Here is a 12623-nt window from a genome sequence, read left to right on the forward strand (position 1 = left end):
GGAGCTTCAGCATGCCCTCGCTTCTCCAACGTGGCCCATCCATGGCGCGGATAAACGGTTCTCCCCCTCCCTCGCAGCAGCTGGCTTGCTTGGTTTAGGGCCTGTAACTCGGCGTTGACAGGTGCTACCCCTGTGCAAGGTCAGGACCAGTCCAAGCCCAAAGCCAGTCGGCCTGCCCCCCTCCCTCCCTCCCCCAAAGCCAAAGCCAAAGCCAAAGCCAGAGCCAGAGCCAGGGAAAAAGAACGAGCCGGCGTGTCGGTTGATTGGCCGCGCCAGAAAGCAGCGAAGAGGGAGGGCAGGACGGTGGAGATGCCAATCAACGGGTCTGATGGCCGGTGTGTGTGCTTGATGGCGCCGTGCTAGGGGGTGTGCGAGTGTGGTGTCGACCAGGCAAGCGGCGAGCAAGGCCTGAGGAGCGGTCGATTGGCCGGGGGTGGGAGAAAGGGAGGACCTGGTTGATGCCGGTGGGCCAGACATCGGCCCTTGGAGCTAGTATCGTATCTCCTCTGTATCTGCTGTATCCGTCCCCTTTGACGCTGTACCTCTCCCGTCTGGAATCTGCTTTTTTTTTTTTCTTTTCCTTCCCCTTCTTGGGTGTGCTCCGTAAGTAACAGTTGTTGGGTGGAATGGGCGAGGACAGACATGTCGGTAACTAGTAGTGTGATGATGTCCTCCGTAGTAGGCCAGGACAGCACAGGGGGGCGCAGTTTGATATTGGCCGATATCAGCCACTTTTCGACCGTTTCCTTTCCTTCTTTTTGCCTGGCGGTCGTCTCTCGAGGGCCTCCTTGCTCTGTATCTGCTGTATGAGCGTGTCCAGATAGGTTCATGGTTGCTTTTTCCTGTCCCCGTATCGTTTTGGCCCACTGCCTGCATCCGCCCTCTGACTGGCCTGGCTCAGCTCGCTCCAGACCATGAGGCAGCGTTGATGTGCTTCTTCCTCTCTCTCTCTCTGGCTGTCTTCTTGTCTCTTTCGTCTTCTTCTGGCCCTGACTCTTTTTTTTTTTTTTTCTCTCTCTTTGGTCTCGTCTCGCTGTTTCTTCCCGGTCCCTTCTGGTCCTCCTTTCTGGCCGCCTCTCTGCCGTCCACCTTCTTCTGGCCATCCCCTTGATCCTCCCGCGTCGTAGCAGACGAAAGACCCTGTTCGTCTCCTTCGTCCCCCTCGAAGCCCCCTTCTCGGCCCTCGTCCTCGATAGCATCAACCTGTCTTCTTTCTCTCTGTCCGTCGACGTCGAGACTCCTGGCTGCCCGTCGTGGTCCGTATACTCCGGCTCTCACCACCACGCTCCAACCGCCCAATAACTACTATACCACCAGCCCAGCACCTCTCCCTCTCCTTATCTTTTATCTTTCTTGTCGCTTTGTATTCTCGTCCCGTCAGCCTGTCTGTCTGTCTGACTGCTGCAGTTCTATCATGGTTACGCCGCGCGTTAGTTAGGAAGAATCTCGACGGGCTTCAGGCAACAACTTCTTCTGCTCGAATCTTCAGCTTCGACGTCCGGCTCTCCAGCACTCACACCAGCGAGCTTCTGCGACCCCCTTTTTGCTCCCCTCGCCTGCGCCGTCCGCTCTGCCTCTCCTCTCTGTATTTTCTGTCTTTGCGCGCGCGCGTCGCTTCTGCGTCTCTTGTCGGCTCTTTGCGCTCGCCGCCGTCGCTTCTCGCTTCTCGTCTCTACCAGCGCCGGCGACCGTCGTCTCGCTCGTCTCCCGGTCTGGCTCGGCCCAGCAGGAAGGGAAAGATATCTTCATTAGAGAGAGCAGTGAAAAGATCATAAAGGTTATATATTCATTATAAAAAAAAAGCAAGACAAAAAAAAAAAAAAAAAAAAAAAAAACGCCTGCGTGAAGGATGGGCACTGCGCATCCCAACCAGGCCGGTGTCGCCTTTGAAAACTCCCTGCAGCGCAGAGAATCACTCTCGACGGGCCTCCCGCGCCTCTCGCTGGCTACGACAAAGGCCCTCGCCGTCTCCCAGGGCGGTTTGGCCTCGGACATCTTCGCCAGCACGTCGCAGGCCTCGAATCTGGCGGCCTCGATACCCTACTCCATCACGCCCATCGGCAAACCGTCCAGCTTCGACTCGAGAACGGCCGTCTCTGTCCGTCTCGGCCAGCAGGCAAACGGCTCTACGACGTCCAGCATGGGCAACGGACAGCAGAATAACAATCAGCAGCAGCAGAACCAGCAGCAGAATCAGCAGAATCAGCAGCAGCAGCAGCAGCAGCAGCATGGCGGTGCTACTGCGGTTCGCATGCGGATGCTGCCACGGAACACCAGCTACGAGGCACTACGGAGCATGCTGCTGTTCGCAAAGAACCTGCTGGACGCTGAATTCGTGCCAAACGAATACTCAGAGGACGCCTCCTTTCTGACGGCCATCGCCCTGTTCGAGACGCGGACCGCAGCCGAGGAGGCGCAGGCGATGCTGAACGGGAAGCCCAACTCGACCAACGACGCCAACATGATAGTCGAGATCGTGTCCGGGCCCTCGACGTCCGCCATGATATCTCGCCGCAACACCATCGACCACCTGCCGCGCTCGCTCTCGATGCTCTCGCCGACCTCGCCGCATCCCTTCATGCCGCCGTCTCGCATGCTGGGCCGGCTGGACGACATGCACTCGCTCGACAATGCGCTGGATGGCTCGTCTATCGGCAAGCAGTCCTCGGCTTCAACTACAAATGGCGAGCTGCCTGCGCCAGATACAGGGTCTCGGATACACTCCCTCTTCTCCTCTCAGTCTCCCGCAGGCAACGGGATGAACGACCGGCCCCGTGTCTCTGGCAAGTCCGTCATCGATCAGGACGTCGACGAGGACACGGGCGAGCTGCTCAAGGATCCCATCGCTTACGCCAGAAACGGACCCATGGCCCTCCAGCGCCGCTCGACAAACCCGCAGCTGCCCATCTCGCAGTTCTCAAATCTCTCGCTAACGACCAACCTGTCATCTCCGCCGCTGGCCCCCTTCAGCGCCGGAGCCGGCACTCCAGCCACAGGCAGGAACATGGCCACGCCCACCAGCGCAGTATCTACTTTCAGCGGAAGCGGTTCGACAACCCCTTACCACCAGCTCCAGTTCCACCGGCTCAACTACCCGCCAGTCAACCCAGCGGACCAGAATCCCCCCTGCAACACTCTATACGTCGGCAATCTCCCGCCAGACACCTCCGAAGACGAGCTCAAGGCCCTCTTCTCCCGCCAGCGCGGCTACAAGCGCATGATCTTCCGCCAGAAGCCCAACGGGCCCATCTGCTTCGTCGAGTTCGAAGACGTCTCCTTTGCTACCAAATGCCTGACCGAACTCTACGGCTACGAGCTCTCCAACAGCGTCAAGGGCGGCATCCGGCTCAGCTTCTCCAAGAACCCCCTCGGCGTCCGCAACGGCCAGCCAGGCAGCATCCACCCTGCCAACTCCATGAGCTCGCCAGGCCCTGTCTCCGGCATGAACAACAGCACATCAGCAGGCATGGGACCGGTCCGGTTCTCAACTGCCAACGGCCCACCACCTGGTCTCAGCGCCCCGCCAGGCCTACCCATGCCCATGCCAATGTCTATTCCGACAAATAACTCAGCCATGGGACCGCCACAGCAGGTCCAGGTTCTCAATTCCTCGCAATTTAACGGCCTCGGGCTTGGCCTGAATCATAACGCAAACGCCATGGCAGCAATGCGGCCTGGTGCTGGTCCGGGTCCCGGCTCCGGTCCCTCCATGAATATGGGCGTGGGCATCGGCGTTGGCATCGGTTCGCCGACTGCCGGTAACATGGGAGCCATCAACAACGGCGGTTCATACCCCGACTATATGATGGGGAGATAAAAAAAAAAAAACTTCCATCTATACCAACAGACCTCATTACATCACACCTATTCACTCACTCAACTCAACTTCTCGTCTCATCTTCATCTGTATAACGGTTTTGCATGGCGTGTGGCATGGCATGGCATGGCATAGCATAGCATGACATCTATGATGAAGGCACGGAGCATTGGGCGCAACGGACCACACAAACCATCACCACTCGACTCTCTATACCTTTCTACCTTCCAAAAAAAGACGCAAGACGCCATCCAGATTCCCTTCTACTCGGATTCCTACCCCATCTGCTGTCGGTTTCCAAATTTCCCCCCTTGGACTGTTATTTCCCCCCTTTTTTTTTGCCCCCGCTCCTTTTGCCATCTTATCATCTCTCTTATCTACTTGGGACCGTTTCTACTGCTCTTAGCTCCATTCATCATGCTCATTTCAGCACAATCCATTGGTTCATCTGTTTGTTTGTCCTTTTTTTTGCTCTCGGGTTACGTCTAGCAGCGGCATGGTATGCAGGGTGGAGTGGTCTTATTTTGTCAATCTCATTTTTCTTCCCCTTTCCTCTCTATAACTCTACATCATTTCATCAGCTAGCAACATCTTCAGCCTGTTTAAGCGTGCTTCTTTTTTTCCTTACCTCCCCTTCTGGTTTCACAGAACGAACACCCGAATCCAAATGGCATGGATGGCGGTACGCCATACCTCAAGCCAACGAAACCGAGTGTTAACGGATCCCTTCCAATACCTGCTACTCACCCCTCCCGTCTGCTAGCTAGCTATTTTTTGCCCCCTTTTACCCCTTATTCTTTTCTTCAGCTTCGGCTTCGGCTTCTGCTTTGCTTTTTTGTTCATGTCTGCCCTTTTGATACCTCACTGCTATACCCTGCAATCTGCACTTTGTTGTACGGAAACACGGTCATGGTCATGGTCATGGTCATTGGTCATGGAACACGCGCGCCTACGATTGATTAATTACTCACTTACTTGGTTGTTTTGTTGCATTCGTTGATTGATGTTCTTGTTTGCGGCTGGTTGGCGTCTTATTTACCTCTTCCCCTTTCCCTCATCCCTTTGTCTTTGCCTTTTGATTTGCGTTGATACTCCCACTGCCATTTTTCCATCGGGTTTGGTCTGGATCCCTGCTTCCCATCTCTGAAGCGTTCCGATATCACCATGACCCCTTTCATCGTCTCCCTTCTCGTTACCCCTTTTTTTTCCTCCTTCGGCTTGTTCCATAGTAAGGAACCGCATAATTCGGACTCGATCCACAACTTTTTAACCTGCATCTACTCTCGCCGCGCATTTCAACAACTGCTCCTTGTTTCGAGTTTATCAACATCAACCATATAGCCATGCGAGCATGGACTTTCGAAACAAGCAAAGCAAAGAGTAAGGGAGGAAGGGGGTTCGATACAAACCATCGTCCCTGGCCGGGTCCTATCAAATCACTTTTACGTCTGCTTCTATCGAAACTACCCATCAACCCACCAATATCCTCTGCACCCCATTGAGCATTTCATCCCTGCTAGTTTCCTCCTTTTTCTCATCTGCTTCTTTTTTTTTTTTTCCTGCACACTATAAAAACGGATAGCATGTATACCCCATTTTCCCCCCTTGCATTAGTTTTCGTCCCTGTCGTTACCGGGTCTCTGTTTGGTTTGCCCTCTTCTATGTATTCTCATTCTCAACTCCCATTCTTATTATAATTACGGATCTGGCTCCTTTTTCTTCTTTCTTCTATATGATGGATAACCGCCTTCTTACAGTTAGAAAGGGGGGGGAGATTCCATCCGTTCAATCAACCCATTCAGACAACCCTCACACTCCTTACAACAGCTCGATTTCCTTTCCTTCGTTTTTTTTCTTTTTCTTTCTTGGTTTCTTTCCGTCCTTTTTTTTCTCTTCTTCATCTTTAAGCATAGCTTTGTTCTTTTTTCTCGATGTAACTTCGCTTCTACTTCTCCTGTCTCTGCCCTGGTTAAGGCAGACCAGATATTCCCCCTGCCAGCGGGGACTTTATTCTTCTATCTATCTATATCATTCGCATCTCTCCAGAGGGATTATTTATTTACTTATTCGCTTATTCTATTCTTCTACCGCTACATCTCTGATTGCTCGTCTTCCGTGACTTTGCTTTTTGTGCTACGGTCATACACGTTTCCATTCGCTGGGTATACTTGAGGGCGGGTTCATCTACGCTGTGGTCTCCTTCAACAAACCAACCAACCAACCAACCATGGAAATGGATATCGTACTACGCTGGTCAAGGGGACCATGGGCTTCGGGGGGTAACATTCCCTTCTTTCGTTCTTTGGGGTTTGGTGGCTTTATATCTCAGCTTCTATTTCAGCGAACTTCCTAGCCCAAGGGAGTGCATTAGATAGTTAGTGTTGGATATTTTTCTTTCTTCCTCTATTTATTAAAATCCTCGTTTCTGCCTGCTTTATTATCTACGATTGGTGAGACTGTAAGATTACTACTAAATATCGAATTAATATCAACCTTGCTACAATGGACGTTGATAAGCTATTATTACTTACTATTTGCTAACTAATTAGTTTGCTCTGAAAGATAAAAAAACATATATGTTAACCTAACCTGTCCTCTCCTGACCATGGTATCTTCAATGCACGATGCAATAAAATGATAAACAATCACTCCTGCCGATGGCGAAAAGAACCGCTGCCTATAAGAGAAGAAGAATAAGAAAAGGGGGGGGGGGGGGGAGTTAGAAGGCAACAGCTATAAAGGCATCCACAAGAAGAGAAAAGAACTAGTCAAAGGCCATGCATGCGTACATGCATATGCGCGTTGATGCCACCACCACCCGCTCCATACGGCCGAATGACTTTCCGCCTGCCGGGGATGCTGGCCTGATTTCTTTGTGTCTTGAAGTCAAGGGTTAGAGGATATAACAAAAGGCTAAGTCGGGGATGAAAAATGCAGTTTTTCTTTCTTTCGGTTTATTATTCGGTGTGGTTGGCTCCAACATCATTACCACGGCCCCCATTGTTCATCATGTGCTCCATAAAGGTCATGTAGTCGTACTTCGCGACATCCCTGTCCTCCAGGAGGTCAGGCCCCGTGTGCTTGGGCATCGACTCTACTAGGTTCTCGATAAGTTCATCCGGTATGAGGGAGTGCCGAAGATCAAGCTCGGTAACATATGGCTGTGGTAAGTGTAATTAGCCGACTGACATACATGCAAGTTGTAAGTGGGTAGTTGGGAATAAAACAGTTCCAAGGAGAAAGGGCAAAATTCAATGGTGTTTATTACCTTCCCGTCTGCTACCTCCTTGAAGCTCTGAAGGACCTGTTCAGCCGTGTGTTGATCCTCAGTGACGCTGACCATGAACCGGATGAACTGTTCAAAGCTGACGCCAGCGTTTCTCTCCAGACGGTTCGGACCACAGGTCTCCACGAACACCTCGTGCATCTCGTCTTCGTCGTATACCAAACCCAAACTGGCTAATGCAGCTGAGAATTCTATCTCATGCAAAGTGTTTGTTGAATCCCGGTCAAAGTGTCTGAATACAGACTCGAATTCTTCAAGCTGTATTGGGGTTAGATTGGTCATGTTCCTCGCAACCATTTGGTTTTCCAAGAATGCTAGCTTCTTTGCTACGCTGGATTTGACAAGGCTCAGTTCATAGGAGAGCTCTTCAAAGGTGTAGGTGGTAAAGTCATTCTCTTCAATGTTAGCTTCTGCGCACTGTTCGTCGAGGTCCTCTATTGTTTCTAGGAATGCGTCTAAAGGTGGAAGGTTGTCGCTTAGCCGTCGAACGTGCGTTAGCTGATCTTCAACGTCTCCTTCGAGACCCGAGATCGCCAGCGAAAGCGTGTTCAAGGTTAAGGCGAAATCATTAGCCTTGTCCGCAAACGATCGCCGAAGGGCATTTTTAATATCACGGATAGTTTCGTTAATCAACTGGCTTCGTTTGTGCTCATAGGTGGTTAAACTGGCCCATTCTTCATCCAAGACCTCTAGCCTGAGTTCTGGTGGTGGATCATAGGCCCGCAGTCGGTAGGTGCTCAGCTTCGTCTTGATATTTCCCAGGAGGGCAGCAAGGTCAGACTTCTCAGCAACCCATTCGCGCTTCTGGTTCTTTTTGTACGCGGCAAACTCGCTGGCCTGTTCTTTGGCATCGGCGTATGTGCCTTCAAAAGTAGAGTTAAGCCACTTCTCCTGCTGAGCAGCAATGTTCTTCAACAAAGCCCTCATCCGGCGCTCAAAGGAGTTTTGCATCTCCCATGCTCCTTGCATGTTTTGAACGAACTTCTCAACACGTCTGCCGGCATTCTCAACCTTCTCAAGTTGTGAAAAGGCGTGGAACCAATAGGCAATGTAAGTCATCAGGGATCGCTCGTCTGGCTTTGCAACATCACACACGTCCTCTACGTCAAGCAGATCCGGAATGCCAATCTCCTCTGCAGCAATGTCAAAGGCCAGCTGCATGTTCTTCCTATGTTCGGTCTTGTCTAGTGAGTCGAAATCGATCAGGTCGGGCCTATGGATATCCAGCAGGGCGCAGAACGCAAGCCCATCGTTCCAGCTTGAGGAGAAATCCCGCACTTCCACTCCTGGATAGCAAGCAGTTTTCCGTTGACACCATAGCAACAAGCCCTCTTTTGCCGTCATGCCCTCCTCGTTGATGTCGCTGATCGTGAATCGCAGAATGAGGGTCCATATTAGGCCGAGTATTATCTTCCTGTTTCCGTCAACGATATCTTCTGCACCAATGTTGGTCATCTGTATCCCCCTCCCCTTGATAAAGTCGAGACATTTATTCGCATTTTCGAACTTTTGTACTCGAAGCTTTGGCTTTGAAGCATATCGGCCCAACGACTCGTTCCCCAGTATCTCGAGGATGTGGATTAGGATAACCTGTGTCGAGCCGCACACATTAGTACCGTGATAACTCTCGTCGTCATCGTCCGAATACTGACTCCATCTGAAAGGTCTTCCACCAGGTCATTTATGGCGATGTTCCGGATCTTGAGCTTTGTGTTTAACCTAGAAGCAGCAGCAGTTTAGCAAACCTGACACTAATGTAGGCCACGATAGACGCTATTAAACCGTAAACTCACCATTTTGTGAATGTCTTTTGCTGGACATTGATCCATTGCTTCTCTACGGTCAACATTTTTCAGATAGCGGCACAGAAAAGTGGCGGGCCCTGGCCTCTGTTTGGGCCCCTGTAACAAAAACAACAAACGCTGCAACCACCAGTAGGGAGTAATATTGGTAGACTAGCAAATGTCCCGGGCTAGGATCGACCGCACTAGAGCCCTTGAAAGCAGAAATGGCGCAGAATCAACCTTGGAGTGAGTGTACCTGGCCAAATTGAATGTTGGTGGAGGTGGGTGTTTTTCTTGTCTCATTGCGCTGGAGTTGACGAGGGAAGAAGAGCGCGCGCCAAGGCCGACAGCCGCGGGCGTCAAACGGGTGGCTGGCGGGCTTTTCGTCGTGCTGGGTCCAGCCAGGCCTGCAGTCCAGCAACAAGCAAGAGACTTTGTTTGCTTGCCATTCTTTACTGGTGGATGCCGTTATGATCCTCTAGCAAGTGTCGATTAACGGCCGATGTTGTTCCTGTTGTGGTTGATGATGATGCCTCCCCCGCGGGTTTCCCTGCTCCGTGCTCGATAGTTACCAACAGGATGATGTCATGAACGTTGGAAGGCCTAATTAATATGTCTAATACGGTGGTCAATTTACTTATCTTATCCGGACCCTGCTGGGCTAATGCAGGCTGCCGATCTTGCGGGAGCTGTTCGGGCCATTATTTGGTCGAAGAGAACTAGTTTTCTTCGCTGGTAGTCGTGGTAGACGGCTGATATACGGCAGGGTAGAGTACACGCCATCAATCCACCATCTACATGAACCAATTTAGATGATACCAGGATCCCCAGTATCAAAAATAAGGATTGTCTTAAGAGGGAGCCGTTATAGCAATCTCCCGTGCTAGATTGAACGCCGCTGACAGAATATTGACGGGGGAAGGATGAATCCTAAGTCGTCTCTCCCGGTCCGAAACGATACCCTGCTAGAACTCCACGGGTGAATACTGGTTGGAAACCCATAGTATCGACTATCGGGATCGTACAAAAGCTCTGGCCACTAACATACGACTGTATTGAAAGTGGTCATTTGAGTACCCTGGCCGCCTAGGTTCGTCAGCAGTTGCATTCGCTAGTTACACAGCTACTATATATATATATATATATATAACATCACAAGCCTCAATGAGCCTCCCGAGACGTTAAACAAACAAATCAAAAGACTATGATACAAGCATATGAGGCTTGTTCAGGGGAAGGGGCCATATATATAATAAAGGTCGACCTGACGGTACGTCTCCAAAAAGGTTATGGCTCACAACTTAAACGGCGGTATTGAGGCCAGAAAGCGCCAGTGGAAGCATCAATCCTTACGGAAAGGCTGCCGGGTTTAAGATTAGAGTTGGTACGACATAAGTATGGGGTTGGCTCTTTGCTAGAAAGGAACCAGTCATAACGGGCCAATGGTGAATTTGATCTGGGAGACGTGCATCCCATCTAGAGATCCGGATTCACTCTCCCCTAGGCATACGTTCACCTTTTGCAGTATATGGGGCACGTCAAACGTATAGTTGTGATCTCGACCAGCCATCTCACACAGGATTAGGGGAGGTTCCAGCAAACAATGTACCCCAGAGGTGCCACTGTAGCTCAAGGATGATAGGGGAGCCACATCAGATCATCTCTGTTGCCATTGAAGATATGACCAGTCGGTGGCTCTTCCTAATGGTCTAGCCGAAGGGGATATCACAGTCACAGAAGAGGCTGATGATCGCCATATCGATGGGTCTCCCACCAACTAGTTATGTAGATGCGAAGTGAGTACGAAGTACTCCGTACTAGGTAGGAGTCAAACAGTAGTTGGAAATCGACTGGTCGTCGCCAATTCTCTGCAGTATCCGAAAAGGGTAGCGAGAGTAGAGTTAAGTAGTTTACTCCACAAGTGGCTTGAAAGGCTTTGAATTTCTGCATGTAAGCATATTCAATGGTAGAAGACTGTTTTCGAACACGGTATCAAGACCAGACAGTTTGATATCGTCATTTCGAAAGACGATGACAATAATGCGCAGGGAAGATGGATATATTCAAGGGTATATATGATGCCTGCCGAGAAGAATGAATGATGGCCCCCTTCGGTCACCATCTTTCTTGCATAACTGAGAGGAAGAAGACCCTTGTGGCATGGAGAAACTGATAGGCTAGCCTTGCCGAGTGAACTCAATACCAAGAAATTCGCTAGAGGATGGATTTTCGGACAAGACATGATCCATCATCCACCCACCTGCAAGAGAAGGGACTGGAGAACGAAGAACCCCGGCGGAGGGACCCAGGAAGCGCATCCATGGAATACGGAGAAAGCAGGGGGAAAATCGCCAGGAAAAACCATGGTCCTGTCACCATGATCACCATCACTCTGTCTTGTCTCTCCAACTACTTTTTACTAGCTTGGTATGCTCGCTAGCCGAACACCAAGAGATCCAAGTGATAGATAGAATAAAAAAAAAGACTTACCAGACTGAGTACTGACTTACTTATGTGAACAGGGCCCCTCCCCCCCTTAACTATCAGTAGTATGAAAGAGGCGCAGATCAACCAGCAAGCAGCGAGAAAAATAAATAAAGGGTGGCCGCCCGTCATCAGACGCGATGTAAATCGGATCAACGCTGCGAAAAATCAATAGTTTTCCCAACCACGATATTGGCTCCATACGGCGTCTTTGAGAAGGTCGGGGTGGCTTGATCGGTTAAGGTGAATACTACTATTTTTTTTTTTCTTCATAATTCATTGCTGTCGTCGAACTCGGGGGAAAGAAAGGGGGTTGGAAGAAAAATGTTCTAGAAAAGTTCGATGAAACCTTCCTTGTCAGCGGAGATAAACCCACTTGTGTCAAGCTGGTGGACTGTTTTATGCAGGTGTATCGCTATAATTGGGCGCCTTGCTTATAACAAGAAGTCGTTATGCAAGCGGCTGTCTGGAGCGCTACTTGATAACGCCTTATCGTCCTTCTTTTTCTTGTTGTATATAGAATACGAGCGAGCAGCTGTCTCTCTGAGGCTGGTCTTCTGCATGAAATCATAATAAAATGGAGACAGGTTACTCCATTTATGTAAGTAAGTAGCGCAACCATGAGATAGTATCGTTCAGCATGTCAGCAATTCCCGTAAATAGAGAAGGTCTGCAGCAGGGATGTCGAAGGCCCTTCCCCACCCGCTAGACGTGAGCATTGCGGGCCCCCTGGGAAATTGGCCTGGGTCGCGCAAGTCGGAAAGACGAAAATCGCCTGTCTTTTTTTTCGTTCTTCTCCATCCTTCCGATCACCCTTCTTTCATGACGTTTTTTTTCTCTCTTCTTCGTCTTCTTCTTCTCCCTCTGCGGCGCTTCCTTCGAGCGCGGATTTAGGTAAAGCCACTAAACCCAATGCGGCAAGTGATCGACCGGGAAGGTATAAAAATAGTCTCTCACGTGATATTAAGGGGTATATCACGTGATATAACTTTCTCGACGGTCCCAGAGGAAGGACGCGAAAGGAAAAAAAGGGGGAAGGGAGAAAAAGTAGAAAAAAAAAGTTGGAAGTCGGGTGACGGCCGGTCGGGGTGGGTGATGCGGAGTGTACACTACTCCCGTAAAAGAGCCCGTCGGTGCTGTTCATGCAGGGCCGGCTCGCGAGGCGCTGGGATGAAACATGTTCAGGAGGAGTCGAGTTGGAAGAAAGTTTGCTGTGTGTACACCTCTTATGTATCAGGCTGAGAGACGATAT

General features: G+C 50.5%; 4 protein-coding genes across 4 annotated transcripts; 1 reads left to right on the top strand and 3 right to left on the bottom strand.

The window, feature by feature from the left end:
• Positions 1-897: 897 nt before the first annotated feature.
• On the bottom strand, positions 898-1749 carry ARB_06675 (uncharacterized protein; the record flags this gene model as incomplete). Its single annotated transcript, XM_003014870.1, has 3 exons — positions 898-1244; positions 1279-1401; positions 1518-1749. The coding sequence occupies 3 exons, from the start codon at positions 1747-1749 to the stop codon at positions 898-900; spliced, it is 702 nt and encodes a 233-aa protein (XP_003014916.1).
• A 100-nt stretch (positions 1750-1849) lies between these two features.
• Positions 1850-3817, top strand: ARB_06676 (RNA binding protein; the record flags this gene model as incomplete). Its single annotated transcript, XM_003014871.1, has 1 exon — positions 1850-3817. The coding sequence occupies one exon, from the start codon at positions 1850-1852 to the stop codon at positions 3815-3817; it is 1968 nt and encodes a 655-aa protein (XP_003014917.1).
• A 1818-nt stretch (positions 3818-5635) lies between these two features.
• On the bottom strand, positions 5636-5728 carry ARB_06677 (uncharacterized protein; the record flags this gene model as incomplete). Its single annotated transcript, XM_003014872.1, has 1 exon — positions 5636-5728. One exon carries the CDS (start codon positions 5726-5728, stop codon positions 5636-5638), a length of 93 nt encoding a protein of 30 aa, XP_003014918.1.
• A 1046-nt stretch (positions 5729-6774) lies between these two features.
• Positions 6775-8558, bottom strand: ARB_06678 (uncharacterized protein; the record flags this gene model as incomplete). The annotated part of the gene is made up of 2 exons (XM_003014873.1): positions 6775-6978; positions 7011-8558. 2 exons carry the CDS (start codon positions 8556-8558, stop codon positions 6775-6777), a joined length of 1752 nt encoding a protein of 583 aa, XP_003014919.1.
• Positions 8559-12623: the final 4065 nt, after the last annotated feature.

Source organism: Trichophyton benhamiae (assembly GCF_000151125.1).
Source record: "Trichophyton benhamiae CBS 112371 chromosome Unknown contig00476.0, whole genome shotgun sequence".
Classification (NCBI taxonomy): Eukaryota; Fungi; Ascomycota; class Eurotiomycetes; order Onygenales; family Arthrodermataceae; genus Trichophyton; species Trichophyton benhamiae.